This window comes from Schistocerca gregaria, chromosome X, assembly GCF_023897955.1.
Source record: "Schistocerca gregaria isolate iqSchGreg1 chromosome X, iqSchGreg1.2, whole genome shotgun sequence".
Classification (NCBI taxonomy): Eukaryota; Metazoa; Arthropoda; class Insecta; order Orthoptera; family Acrididae; genus Schistocerca; species Schistocerca gregaria.
The window spans coordinates 705,286,517-705,302,463 of NC_064931.1; the positions used below are offsets into that span (position 1 = coordinate 705,286,517).

The window sequence follows — 15,947 nt, forward strand, 5'->3', positions numbered from 1 at the left end:
CTGTACATTATTTTAGCCCAGCATTTTCTTTCTCAGAGTCAATTTTAACAGGAAGCCTGTACATTATTGTTTAAAAAAAATGATATAGTCTTCACCTGTCTGAATGTTTATTAGAGTAATGTGTAAAAATGTGAGATAAGTTGGTCAATAACTCTCGAAGGTTTTTGATGACAATATTATAGCTTATGTCCATCTGAATGTTTATTGGTGTATCATGAAAAATTTGTAATTAATTTGTCAAGAACTTTTCAAGATTTTTGGTAACAACATTAAATGATGATTTTTATATACAGTTGCAGCAGACTTGTAAGGTAGGTGGGACACATCACAAGGACTGAGAATTGCATAGCAACCCCTGTCTACAAATGTCAGGGGTAAGTGGTAACAGATATCAAAGATCAGAAAGGAAATGAGACTGATTTATTAGAAACGTTTATTGGGCACAATGAGTACACATTGTGTACAACATGAATACAGGTTTAATGTTACAACAGATGCTAGAAGTTTGCACCAAGATGTGTCACGATTCCTGACACCAAAGTGGGACTGACTGCTGGACACACACAAACACACAGCTTCACAGTATATTTATTCCCTCATGAAGTTTGTTGTAAACAATTTACTACAGTGCAAAAAGAACAATAAGGTACATAATTATAACACCAGAAGGAAAAATGACAGTCATTACTTCCCATTAAGGTTTATCTTTAGTACAAAAGGGGTGCACACTGCCACAACAAAAAATTTTAACCACTTACCCAATGATATAAAATGTCTGACAGACAGAAAAGTTAAATTTGATAACAGACTGAGAAAGTTTCTCCTTGATAGCTCCTTCTGTTCTGTGGAAGAATTTCTGTTATCGTAATGTGTAAAAGGTGATGGCTAGGAATTACTCACACACATCTGTATATCTTTTAAAAAAAAATCTTAGAAATGTTCAAAATATAACTGTATGTACAAATTAATTTGTGATGTGAAAGTAAAATGACTCATTCTACATCATTATAATCTATCAAGCAAAATGATCCATGGAACATGTAACTAACTAACACCGAGAGCTTCTTTGATTGTAGCAGCTGCATAGGTGAATCTTGTGACAAGACCCATTTCAGACTCAACAGGATCACAATACATGAGAAATTTGATGCCTCCCCACAGAAAGAAATCCAGGCCGAATAAATCAGATGAGCATGGGGGCTGGTGAATCGGTCCACCACTCTCATTCTGTCGATGCAGGAATGAGCTACTCAGATGCCTGCAAACAGCCAGTCCAAAATGTGTAGCTGCTCTATGATGTTGACACTACATGCAGCACCTCACATTTGCTGGAACATCTTCAAGCAATCCAGGAAGAACCTATTCCAGGAAGTTGTGATACTTTGTGGCAGTCGAGCAGTCACTAACGAAGCCTGTCCGCACATTAACTGTGAAGCAATGTGCCACTTGGTGCCACATTCCGTGGTTGTTTTTTGGTGTCCAAATGCTCATTGTGGTGTTGAATACAACATTCCTAGGAAATGTGGCGTCATCAGTGAACAACACATAACCTAGGAAATGTACATCTTAGTTACTGTGTTGCAGAAACACTGTGCAAAATGCACACATGCAGGATGGTCATTGGGGTAAATTAACAGCATGCAATAAAGTCATGTAAGGACTCGGTGTTCAAAATGTGGTGGACACTGCTATGAGACATTTTTAAGTCTGAGGCAAAGGCATGTATTCTGGTGCTTGGATTAATCTCCAAGGCATCCAACACACTTTCTTCCCTAATGACCAAATGCACCAATTGTGGCCTGCCCTCACTAGCTCTGCCACTTCTCAATGAGCTGTACTCACACAAATTTCAGTGCCAACATGCTTACAAGCTGTGGTGCAGTTGATGTCTGTCTGAGAACCATTCTTAATATACTCATCCATTGCACATGTCTTATTCCATACATTAAGTGCATGTCTGCAAGCTCACCATTCTTATACCATTCCATGCTCCTTGTATGCTGGCTAGTGCTCGAATCAGGAAATCCCTCATGTCTGTAACCCCCCCTTCCCCCCCCCCCCCCACACACACACACATACACAGTATTCTCATGTACAGCACCACTTAGAAGCATATGATGATGTTTACAATCATGGGTTGCTGTGCAGTTCTCAATCCTTACAATGTGCCCCACCTCCCCTAGAAGTCTGTCACAACATTTCTGGGACACTATTTATACAATATAAAAGTAGATGACAGATTACCCCTCTCCATCCCCCCCCCCCCCCCTATACACACACTACAGGAAAAAAAATAGTACACCCTTTTAGAGGTTTCCAGTTCACTCAAGATTTATTATTGCAATCGAGGTATCAGCCCGTGCTGTGATGCCCATATTAGTATGGGTGGCAATGTAGGTACTGACTGTGGCATCCAGTTGATCATACAGGTGGCAAATACAGTCCTGGGATATGTTATGCCATGCCTATTCAACGTGTTCACATAGTTCTGTAAGAGTTGTTGGTTGACAAGCCACTTCTTGTCCCGTCATATTCCACATGTGCTCAATTGAAGACAAGTCTGGAGATCATGATGGCCAGAGAAGTTGCTGCATGTCTTGCAGAGCATGTTGAATTTCACAGGCAGTGTGTGGGCGAGCATTATCCTGTTGGAACAACACATCACTGTCCTGTTGCAAGAAAGGGTTTAACAACATTCACACATATTGCGTGCTAGTTAGCATACCCTCCAGAAACACTAAAAGTTAACAAGAATTGTAGCTTATTGCAGCCCAGACAATAAGGTCTGGGATGAGACCAGTGTGTCTACGAAGGATGAACTCTATGAGACAGCACTCGTCAGGTCTACATTGCATGTCCAAATGACCATCACTTGCATGCAGGCAAAACCTGCTTTCATCACTGAAGACCATGGCATGCCGTTCTGTCTTCCAAGTGGTCCTCTGATGGCACCGGTGGAGCCGTACATGTTGATGTGGTGTGAGTGGAAGTTGAGACAATGCTCATCACATTTACATCATATGTGCCAATTACTATCACTTGTGTCCAGGCAGAATCTTCTTTCATTTCTGAAGACCATGGCATGCCATTCCATTTTCCAAGTGATCCTCTGATGGCACCATTTGAGCCATGCTTGTTGGTGGTGTGGCATGAACGGAAAATAGGTTACAGGTGTCCGTATCTGTAATCCCAGTGCTGATAACCTGTTCATAACAGTTTGTGTTGACACGACTGGGCTCATAAGCCCTCTTATGTGTACTGTGGTAGCTGTATGATCCGCCACTGCGGCCCTTAAAATATGATGAGCCTGGCAGGCGTCTGTGCTGAATGGACATCCAGAACCCCATCTGCGGGTGTGAGTCTGCTCACATGACCAATGATACTGACATTGTGCACAACTGATGTAACACGTCCAACTTTTGTGGCAATTCTCCAAAAGGATCATTCTGGAAGGCCACAATTTGACCCCTTTTAAACTCTCTCATTTGGCTGTAGCAAGCACGGGTACATCCCTGTGGCATGGTTGCTTCACACATTTACCTCACATGGAGCCTTCTGCCTGTGAGCATTCTCTACTAAAGTGGAAACACAGGTGGCCCTCTGGCAGTTATGCTGCTATCTGTTGGTGGACAACATTGAAACCATTATCAGTACATGTGGGGTACATCATAAGAATTGAGAAGTTCATAGCAACCATGGCCACAATCATTATATATAAAATGAGAACTAGTTTCAATATTGAATAATGGCAGTCAAATAATTTCATAAGTTTTTACATAAATTATTTTAACAATTTTATTACTAATAGTGTAAAGTGTTTCAGAATGGTTCATCTTATTTCTCAAGACTATGTCTTCTGCATGAATGAAGATAGAAACCTGGGAAATTTTAATTTATGCAAAAGACTACAAAGTATTTATTTTCAAATGAACCATCCAATTTTACAAGGGTATATGTTTTTACGTGCATGCGTGTACAGCCTTGGGGTATTTTTTACAAACATTTACTATGAAAGTTTTCATTTACATTTCACAAATGTTCAATGTGCCCTGCACTGGACATTCAAGAAAGATCCAAATGGTGGTCAAATTTGTTCCCTAATTTTGCAGGCATGACTTGAGGAACTGCAGTCACTACTGTTACTATGCAGTGACACAGTTCACTAAAACTTGTTGGAAGTTGAGGCATATAATCTGTCAAACCCCCACCTCATTCCCTTGGAGGTCAGTGGTGCGATGCAAGATTCATATGCCCTAGACACTCTTAAGAGATGCAGTGTTGTACTCTCATCACAAATCACTGTATTGCACCTATTGAAATGGATAATGCAAAACGCCTTTTGTTGCTGTGTTATTGCCATCTCAACTTGACATACATTGGTTAGCAAATGAGCAAATAGCAGCACCAGGGAGACCCCTACCATCAACTACATGAACCAACAGCTGCCAAGGTAAACTTTTAGTGTCAATGAACTCGAACCTTAAGTTTCTATCTTTGTTCATTTACAAGAAATAGAGCCTTGTTTAACTGTATGTATCTTTTTGAAATGCCCTGTATATTTTGTTAACAGTCAGTAGTCAACTTGAATGTTTGTTACCACTTCACCAGGTACCATACAAGACAGAAACTTCTTGCTATCAATGACACAAAAAATGTTTATAAAGTATTTTACCAAATGTCAGAATCCTTAAACGTAATGCACATAGCAACTGGTAACGACCAACACACTAAACATAATACCATAAAATTTTATTTGCACTGTAATGGCACCTGTTTTGGAGATATGCTTGAGGAGTTGATTTGAAACATGTAATATTTTTATTGTTTTAATATATTCATGTAATTTATTGCAAAGCTTTATCCCTGCTTTCGTAGACCATTTTGCTCCATTTTTGTGTGGATATATTTTGTTTGCAGTTACAGGTGTGAACATACTTGTTTGTGTGAACTATCCTGTTTTTTATGATTTTATCCCAAATGATTTGTCCTCAAAGATATATACGCAAGACAGTGTAAGTAGTTTTAGTAGTCTTCTTCTTCTTCTTATTTTTTCAGTAGGTTCCATGCATTTGTAGAATGTGTACCTTCAGTGATCTTACTAATTCTTTTTTGTGGTACAAAGCACCTTCTATGTCTACTTAGTTTCCATGAAAAATAATTCCATATCATAACAATACTTTCATAAGTACATAATACACATTTATTACAATTTACTGTATTGTGCATCCTATTAGAATTTTGATACAGTAACATGACATTTAGTTTATCATTTATATAGTTCATATGTTCATCCCATTTTAGTTTATCTTGTATCTACATCCCAAGAAACAAAATGAAATTTGAAGTTTCTAGGTGCTTTCTAGATAGTATTATTTCTGGAGATTGTAGGTGTTTTCTTTGTGAGGCATGTAAAAGTGTGATAAGCTATGGGGCTATTTTTGGAGGACCACTCTGTGATGTGTAACAGACTTCTATTTCTTTCTGTAGCTCATGTGCAGTCTACCCCCTAATTAAGAGATTTGTGTTGTGTGCAAACTTAATACATTTTTCAAATGGGATTGATGATTTCAAATCAATCATAAACATATCTGTAAGTAGATGACAAAAAAACCTGATTATTTTTTCATCCTGCTTTAAATACTGCCTTCTCAGAAGAGTGTATGTGTTTCTGGGTTTTATTTATATTCTTAATGATCTTCTATTCTTTGTTATCTCACTAAGCTAGTAAGTTAATGTAGAGCATTTATTTTATCTTACAGAAAGTGCTTGCGCAAAGGCTTGGGCATTTACAAGAGTACCAAGTTATGAACTAGCTGCACCAAATACTGTGGAAGTCAGGAATATATTTAGCAGAAGACAGTGCCAGGACGAATGCTTGCGGGAGACAAGAATTATCTGCAGGTACAAGAGCTTTTTTCAGAAAATGTTAGCTGCCTTATTATCATGATTTAAGAAGAAAATTGGCTTATTTGTTGCTGACTACAAATAAAAATACAGTAAAATTCTGAGTATAGTTTATATACACCTCTTATTAAGAATATACCCTTATGAGGTTTCACTATGTCCCATCTCTTACCACATGCTTAAATAGACAGAAGTTTGCCTTATTACCTGCACAATCTCTCCTGCTCTGATTTTGTGAATTCAATATGTACTTAGAAACAGAAAAGAAACATACACCAGTAGCTTTGTTCCAGTGTTGACTTGGGTATCACATTAAACAAATTTAAAGACATTAAGCAGTATAACAGAGCTTCCCTGAGTGCTATGTGCCTAACACTTATAATGGTCCCTAACATAACACACTGCCAGTAATAACTTAAGAAATACTCCAAAATTCCCTTTGACAGTAAATGTGTTTTGTTAAATTTGAATTGAATACTGTTTTGACAAAGATGTGGTGGTTCTGGTAGGTACTAAAACAGCTTATAGCCAAGATCAGATTCAATCTTTCAGAAATGTATCTCAGTTCAAAGTACTGCTCCAGTAGTTACTTCTGCATCAGCCCTGATAAATGATAAATGATAACAAGGAACGTCAGTGTTCAGTGAGTTGTTCCTAAAACATGTTGGACATAATGTTGATTATATTAATCATAAGCAGCTGTCTCAGCTTAGCTTTAAAGTAATAACCTTATTGGTGAAAATTTTGCTCATCCTCTATGATCTTACAATGAAGAACTAGTATGAATAATATATATTTTAAGTGATTCAATTCTAGGTTCTTGGTGAAAAACTGTATATTGTATTATTTAAATGAAACACTTTTAGTCTCATTTCACAATAAAAACAATAGCCAAAAATAATGAATTCTAACATTATTGACAAATTTTTCAATAAAAAACTGAAGAAGCAGGCCACATCCCTACTGTACACAGTGAACAACATAAATAAATCAAAAAGAAAATGGTGCAGTTTACTTTTATAGGTAAAACTGGAAATAGGATAAACAGAACTAAACAGAACTTTTAAAGCAAAGGGTTTCTCTGTGCTTTTTTATGTCCTACAGACAGCAGTTAGATTCCCTTGAGTTCAAAACATAAACAACCAGACATAATGAAAAGGGGGGTTTATAAGATCATCTGCCAAGAGTTTCAGTCTCACTATGTTGGAGAGACAGAGAGGTCAATCTGCACTAGACTCAGAGAACACCATGGAAGTTGGACATTAAAGAAGCCAGATCCATCCTTTGCCAAACACTGAATAAATGAAAACCACAAGTACATGATGGATAAAGAAGTCTTACACACTGAAGAAGAGTGTGCAAAGCACCTGCAGTTAGAAATTAAGAAACAGTTTGTGTACCCCCACATTTATTACTGAATGAACAAACTCAATTCAATTGTTCACCTCTTTTAGACAATATTACTTCTCCCACAAAGACAAAAAAACTGTGGTGCCTTCATTCACAAAACAAAAAGTACCATTCCTGTTACATAACTCTGCTCAGAAGTATGTTTAATCTTAATTACTGTAATTGCTGTACTAATGAATTTTGTAAATGCTGTACTAATGAATTTTATAAGTCCATATGTAATTTGTCAAAATTGTCAACAAAGATAACTTTTACAGTTTAAGTTAAGAATTGACATGTTCATCTTGGCTTGGTTCTCATCTTTGGAGTCAGTTATGTAATAGAAAATGCACTTATAACCTGAAACCTAGGTCATACAGTAATAATGGAGTTTGTGAAGCAAGGCTAAAAAAGTGTTTCTTCAGTTAACACAATCTATATTTTGTAGTAATAGGGCCCAGTGTTCATTACGAATAGCTGTTCATAACTACTGTATGCAGGTTGGCAAATATAAAAATAGTAATTAGTGTTCTTAGAAACGTGTTAATGTCAATAAATTATTTATTGACAAAAATCTTTTTTCATGTTCTATCTCTGTGTAAGATCTTACTTTATTGGCAAAAATCTTTGCTCAGTCTTATCTCTGTGGTAAGATTTTACTGCATAGGCTAAGCCAATTTTATTATTGTCTGAACACTCAGTACACCACAGACCTTTTAATGAGCTAGCCTAGTAGTAGGAAATGTCCTCCTGATATTTTGGTTGTGATTACTGTTTACACAATATGATAATTAGGAGATAAAATAACAAATCCCTAAATTATTTTCAGAGCTAAGAATTTAAATATCATTAAAATTTATTTATTTTACTCAAACAAGAAAAAGAAAACTTTATGTCTATGCATCCTTGTTTTACTAATGCACTGCTAGGTAGCAAATACTGCATTTATGTTTGCATACTAAAACTTGGGATCTCACAAAATGCCAAAACATGTTCACTTTAAATAACTAATCATTATACCTGGACAAATGTCAAGTACATGTTACCTTTTTACAATAAACAAAATTCATCAGTGAGAGTATGAAATATAGTAAAAAACAGATCAATAATCCATTCTTATGATCTATGATGGGACATTAAACTTACAATGGCAAAGACAAAATTGAGGCCTTGACCATGTATTCATTTATGTGCACAGAAAATTGGTATTCCACTTATTCTGTGCTTTGAGTTATCATCATGACATTGATGGTATACCTATTTAAGTTGCAGCATTTGTGTTGATGAGAATGCAACCTAGCAGCTGCATGTTGTTGCTAGTGTCGCACATTCATGTTGGTATAGCTGATAGCTCCTTTTTTGACATAAAAGTTCATCATTTGACATGAAAGAGAAAAAAAAATATCCATGTTAGTATTTCTTCTATCATCTGACACTCAGCTTATTGAAGTTGTTCAGTATTATTATTTAAATAATGAGTTAGCTGTTGCCTTATAGCTGTAAATGCATATAATCAGCATACTCATATGTCACCAGAGTAGCAATGTAACAGGACCAGTCACATAGGTAGGATTCATTATAAAATGATGAGACCTAGCCAACTATATAGAAATGTAGGCTTACCATTGTGAGACCACACTGGTTCATTACATCTTGTAGGCTGTATGTAAATTATAAAAATTGAGGTAAAGACATTAGGACAGAAATTTTTCTGGGTTTTTAAGAACTGCCCTTACTTCACATGTGTAAAAAGATCTAAATATTGTGAAAAGATCGTCTAACATACATATGAACTAAACTTAACCTGGGCTATTACTCACAGCGAGCTGAGCTGATGGTGTCTCCCTCTCTTGACTACCTCGTTTCTCAACTAATATGAGGGTTGACTGAAACGTAATGCCTTCACCTTTGTAACTCATCAACAGTTGGCAGCATTAGTATGTGGCAGGTACTGGCTTGTTCCATAGTCTCTTCTCTACAGCTCCAGTTGGCAAGAAGCCCTAGCATTGAACGGTTGTGTTGTTACAGTGTAAAGTGTGGAACATTGCGCAGACGATTTAAGCAACGTGCAGTCATTGAATTCTTGACAGCAGAAGGTGTCACCCTGAAGGAGATTCATCAGAGAATGAAAGCAGTTTATGGTGATTGTGTTGATGTGAGTACTGTTGGGCGAGTTTGTTTAAAGCTGTTGAGGCAGGAACATTTGACCTACGTGACAAACAAAGAGTTGGACGTCCTGTGACAGCAACCACTGAGTTTCACAAGCAAAATGTCGACAGATTGATTCAGGATGATTGTTGTATCACTCAGAGAGAAATTGCAAGCACAAAGGGCATTTCACAGAAACGTGTGGGTCACATTATTGCTTTGCTTGGCTATCAGAAGATCTGTGCACAATGGGTACTCTAGATGCTGACCCCTGAAATGAAAGCGCACAGACTTGAAATTTGCCAAGAACTCCTCTCATATTACGAGAATGAAGGTGATGCCTTTCTCCATTCAATTGTGACAATAGATGAAATGTGGGTACACCATTACGACTTGGAGATGAAATGTCAGTCGGTTGCAGAAACAGAGTGTGAACTTCTTCCATGATGGCTTCAGAAAACTTGTTCATTGTTGGCAGAAATGTTTCCAACTGGCTGGTGATTATGTGGAAAAGTGAATATTGGTAATTAAGGATGACATTCTAAGGCTTATTTCTGCATTTTATTTATTAAAATATTCTCATCCAAACCCAGTTAAAGAAAGTGGACACATTACTTTTCATATAACTCTCATATATGCTGCAGTACCTGAAAAGTGTACTTGAAGATGTAAGCATCACTGCTTCTCAGCATCCATCTCTATATTTCAAGAATGCTGTTTAATATTTTGTTACAAAAATCTTAACAAACTGTTGCAGAAATAAAGTAAGGAATATGTAATCCTAGCAAATTGAAAAAGTAATTAAAAACTTACCTTAGTGCATGCCATGGTTATTGATAAAGGATCATGAGCAGTTTGTACAAATAATAAGTCTAATGCACAAAGCCAAGTCCAGGCATAGACAACACAATGAAACAGTGGGGGGGGGGGGGGGTGCATCTGCTGCCTGAAGCACTTCTCTTAGTGGAGTACTGCTCATGGTGCGATCTGACAAACCTTGTTGCCTGCATCACTATGGTTGTTGTTAGTGCCTTCTATATGTTATAACATTCAATAAATTCATGCTTTCAACTTATAGTGGGTGTTCAAATTAATTTCAGTGGAGTTCCAATCTTACACTATCTAGGAAAGCTTATGACAGTTTTTAGTATACTCATATAAATGTGAAATGTGCACTACTTCTTGAATAAATTGTCTTATATAACTGGAAAAATAACAGAATTCAGCCAGGTAGTGTCTCTTCTGCTAATGTATAAGATCATTGTTCTTAAGCACAAATAGAGTAGAAGAGTTAAGAACAGAGGGTAAAAAATAGAACAAAATATTCTTAAAGCTTTGATTGTAATTCAGAACTTGTAAACTTTGTTCTCATTTTGGAAACCAGTTTTTATTTGTTATTTTTTATTTTTGCTCAAAAAGATTAATGTTATGTTCCTGAAAGAGATGTCTGTCTAACATTACATTGCGGAAGGATTTTATTTCTGTCCCATCATTAGACATGCCATTCCATTGCACTCTTTCAGGTTGCTGATTTAGAAGAAAATATATTTGACTCATTTTACTGTGGTTGAAGCTTGGGTGTTTACTTTTTATGTAATTCCTGAAGATACAAGAAACCAGAAGAATTCAGTTCTATGTCATTTTCATTAGGTGTCCAGATAACAACTCTTGTGTCATATGTATTTTTAAATTCCTTGCTTCTGTGCACTGTATATATATCATTTACATATCATATAAAAGGCGCAGAACTAATCCTTTGGGCACACCACTCTTTACAAAAAGTAGACTAGATCAGTACTCCTTAGTAATGTTAGCCTCTTTGCACTCAATTTTTGTACCATCATATTTCGCTTTTAGGTGCCATTGAAAGAGACTTTTAGCTATTCCTGTGATACAATAAGTTTCCAGTTTATTAAGTAGCTGTTGTTCATGAGAAACTGCGTTGAAGGTAGGTGACAGATCTAGAAACAAAAATGCCTCCCATTTCTTGTCATCTAATTTTATTAACATTGTATGTATTTGATTGTATACAGCAGATGATATAAAATAACCTTCCATTAATAAATGTTGTGTTTGTCATAACACTTTTCTTTGACATGAAATGGAATCTACAGTGACCAAGGTGCCACTGTCTGTCCATTCCCATGTATGGGGACTAAACAGGTTCAACAGCTGTAGATGTAGCCTGAATAGTTATTTGGTAGTTGCATATAGATTCTAGTGAGTGAAGTGCACACTTTTCTGCAGCAAGGATAGGCTGGCAGTTTCCTGTGACATAGTTTGGCGCAACACATTTGTCATGGCATTTGCTAATGAGTGAAAAGTTACTGAGCAAATAGCTTCTTTGGTGGCACAGCTTGTCAAGTTTGTTTTGCTGCCATGGAAGTTGATGGGGATGGACTCTCCTGTTACTGGATATCTAGGTAGAAAGGAGAGCAGATCATACAAGAGGCTGCAATATATACTGCAAGAAGTTGCAGGCAGCTACCATAATTCTGCACAGAGGAATATATTTACAAGTGACTTGTATCCTCTTGGACATGGGGAGTCTCACAGAGAACTAGAACACTTGATGACAGCTTTTCATAAGAACTGCTACAATTAGTGGCAGATTCAGCAAGCCCTTTGCCATAAACTGACAACAGAAGTGGGAAAAATGCAAGAGAAGCCCGAGAACGATGTAGCTATTGTGTGTATTCCATTAGTATTGCACCAGTCGCTGGGGTTAGAGCAGCTTCTCAGAGTAGCAGCATGAGCAGCAGCAGCAGCAGCATGTGACTTTACCTCCACATAGATATACCTAGGTAACTGGGCTGTTCATGTCTCTATTTAAAAAAGGATGGGTCAATAATGTTGTAGGATTGAGCCATACATGTCTGCTTCCATTCCCTGCAGCTAATCTCACTGCACATAGTGAGTTGGACCTATACTCTTGCAGTCAAATAGTCTATGCATTGGCTAGAATTGCAAATTGGCACATAATCAGAAATATTAAATAAATGATAAATTAATAATTAATAACAGGGTTTTATTCTAATGTCTGAAATGGATGGTAAATGACCCAGAGAATTTTGTTGAATAATTGTTCCTGATCTATATTAATGACACAGGAGACAATCTGAGAAGCCGTCTTAGATTGTTTGCAGATGATGCTGTCATTTACCCTCTTGTAGAGTCATCAGATGATCAAAATGACTTGTAAAATGATTTAGATAAGATATCTGTATGGTGCAAAAAGTGGCAATTGACCCTGAATTAGGAAAAGTGTGAGTTATTTACATGAGTACTAAAAGAAATCAGCTAAATTTCAGTTATGCAATAAGTCACACAAATCTGAAGGCTGTAAATTCAACTAAATACTTCAGGATTACAATTACAAATAACTTAAATTGGAACGATCACATAGATAATATTGTGGGTAGAGCAAACCAAAGATTGCGATTCATTGGCAGAACACTTAGAAGGTGCAACAGGTCTACTAAAGAGACTGCTTACATCAGGCTTGTCCGCCCTACTCTGGAGTATTGCTGTGTGGTGTGGGATCCCCATCAGTTGGGACTGACGGATGACATCAAAAAAGTACAAAGAAGGGCAGCTCGTTTTGTATTATTTCGAAATAGGAGAGATAGTGTCACAAACATGATACGTGAATTGGAGTGGCAGTCATTAAAACAAAGGCATTTTTCGTTGTGACGGGGTCTTCTTATGAAATTTCAATCACCAGTTTTCTCCTCTGATTGTGAAAACATTCTGTTGGCACCCACCTACATAGGGAGAAATGATCATCACGATAAAATAAGAGAAATCAGGGCGCGCACAGAAAAATTTAAGTGCTCGTTTTTCCTGTGTGTCATTCGAGAGTGGAACAGTAGAGAGACAGCTGGAAGGTGGTTCATTGAACCCTCTGCCAGGTACTTTATTGTGAATAGCAGAGTAATTACGTAAATGTAGATGTAGACTGTTAAAGTAATCTCAAGTAAACTGAAAGTGCTCCTACAGTTAACACTTACAATTCAGACAGAAATATAACATTATTAGAATGCAATAATGTTGTGTTAAGTGTGTTAAAACAATGGTAGCAGAATCCCCAAGCTAAATAATCCATGCTAAACTAATAAATTATTGCAATAAAATTAATAAAAAGAATATTATAAACATTTGGTCACATGCAGACCATTTGCAATAAATAGTAAATAATAGTGTGGACTATAAAAATGTAAGAAAAGATAGATTGCCACTTGCCATAAAGATGACATGTTAAGTTGCAGACAAATGCAACTAAAAGACACTTACATGCTAGCTTTCGGCCACAGCCTTCATCAGAAAAAGAAAATGAAATGTATGAACATTCATTCATTCAAGTACACCTCACATGCACATGACCGTCGTCTCTGGCAGCTCAAACCCTAATGCAAGTGTCACATAGAATGAAAGTAGCAATCCAGAGGGGGTGGGGAAGGGATAGCAGTGTATACGTGGATCGTGAGAAGAGTACTTTCTGGCAACGTGTGCAAGGACTAGACTGCCAACAGGTACAGCATTGGGATAGCAGTGTATATGTGGATCGTGAGAAGAGTACTTTCTGGCAGCATGTGCAAGGACTAGACTGCCAACAGGTAGAGCATTGGGAGGTGGCGGGGGGTGGGGGGATGGCATGAAATAGGAAAAAAAAGAGGAGCAGGAAAAGATGAGTGGGTGCATAGATAGTGGGCGGCATGCAATTATGGTGGGAGATGAGAATAGGGAATAGGTGACAGGACAGAGGGGTGGAAACTGTTGGGTGGGGAGTGTGAGTACAGTATGTTACCATAGGTTGAGGCAGGCATAATTTAAGGAGCAGAGAATGTGTTATAAGGATAAGGAGCTACTGAATCAGCCATTGAAATCAAGCATGCTATGTTCAGCTGCATGTTGTGCCACAGGATGGACTATGTTGCTCTTGGACACAGTTTGGCAGTGGCCATTCATCCAGGTGGACACATGGTTGGTAGTCATACCAATATAAAAAGCTGTGTAGTGATTGGAACAGAGCTGGTATATGACATGGCTGCTACTGCAGGTGACCCAGCCTCTGATGGGGTAGGATAAGCCTGTTACATGTCTGGAATAGAAAGTACTGAGTAGGTGGATTGGGCAGGTCTTCCACAGGGATATGATCCTTGTGGTGAGGGTTGGGAATGGTAGTGGCATAGGAATGGGATGTTGTGGAGGTTGGTGAAGAATATGGTTCAGTTATTCCAGTCCTGGGTGGTATTGGGTGATGAAGGGTGCACTCCTTTGTGGCTGGCGCTTGGGGGTGGTGGGAGACTTGGGGGTGTGAGGAAAAATGGCACAGGACATCTGTAGTAAGTGGAAGAAGACCTGGGTGTGAGACTCTGAGTGTACTGGGCAAAAGAGTTCTTGTCACTGCAGATACACCATCTCTATGTGGCCAAGATGTATGGGAGGGGTTTTTTTTTGTGTGGAAGGAATAGCAGCTGTCAAAATGCAGGTACTGTTTGTGCTTGGTGTGTTTAATGTGGACAGAAGTGTGGGTGGGGCCATCAGAGAGGAGGAGGCCAACATCTAGGAAGGCAGCATGCTGGGTTGAGGAGGACCAGGTGAAGTGGATGTGGTAGAAGGTGTTGAGATTGTGAAGGAATGAAGATACGATATCTTGGATCTGCATCCTTATCACGAAGATATCATCAGTGAACCTGAACAAGACTATGGGTCTGGCATTTTGGGAGGCTGAGAAGGGCTCTTCTAGATTGACCATAAACTGGTTGGCATACTAGGATGCCATGCAGATGTCCAGGGCTGTGCCACATATTTGTTTGTACATTTCCCTTCAAAGTAGTAGTATTGAGGTAGTGGGTTTGGAGTTTGACGGGCATTGGGAAACTTAATGTTCAATAGGAGTAAGACTGTGGGTACGAGGGATTTTTGTGTATAGGGAAGTGGTATAAACCATGACAAGTAGGGATCCAGGAGGTAAAGGGGTGGGGGTGCTGAAGAGTCAGTGAAGGAAGAGATCGGTATCTTTGACATGGGAGGCTAGATTATGGGCAATATGCTGGAGATGATGGTCAGTGAGGGCCAAAATTCTTTCAGTGGGGGCACAATAACCAGCCACAATGGGGCAGCCATATTGTTGGGTTGGATTTTGGGTAGCATGTAGAAGCTGTGTGTGTGCAGGGTATCATAGGGGTGTGGTGGTGTGAACTGGGAGAGGCAGGGTTCAGTGTTGGGATTAGGTTGGCTTTAGTTGGAGGCCATCAATACCCTCCTATCCCTCCCCTTTCCCTTCCCCACTTCAGATTGCTATTCACATGACAGTTACATTCCAGTCAGAGCTGCCAGTGATAGCGGTCATTGGTACATGAAGTGTGCTTGCTTGTGTAAGTTTGTGTGTGCTTTCTTTGATTGAAGAAGGCTAACAGTCTTTTCGTTGTGCCTGTCTGCAGCTCAATGGATCATCTTCATGGTGAGTAGCAATCTCTCCATATAAATTGCAGTTCCAACTT

The 15,947-nt window shown here is 38.3% G+C and overlaps 1 protein-coding gene across 2 annotated transcripts in view; it reads left to right on the forward strand.

Annotated features, from left to right (window-relative positions):
• LOC126299294 (uncharacterized) overlaps window positions 1–15,947 on the forward strand; it is a 483,067-nt gene that overhangs the window by 331,887 nt on the left and 135,233 nt on the right. For both annotated transcript variants that reach the window (XM_049991089.1, XM_049991090.1), the window contains exon 19: window positions 5,760–5,901. In XM_049991089.1, the coding sequence (XP_049847046.1) occupies window positions 5,760–5,901 (142 nt within the window). The remainder of the gene's footprint in view (window positions 1–5,759; window positions 5,902–15,947) is intronic.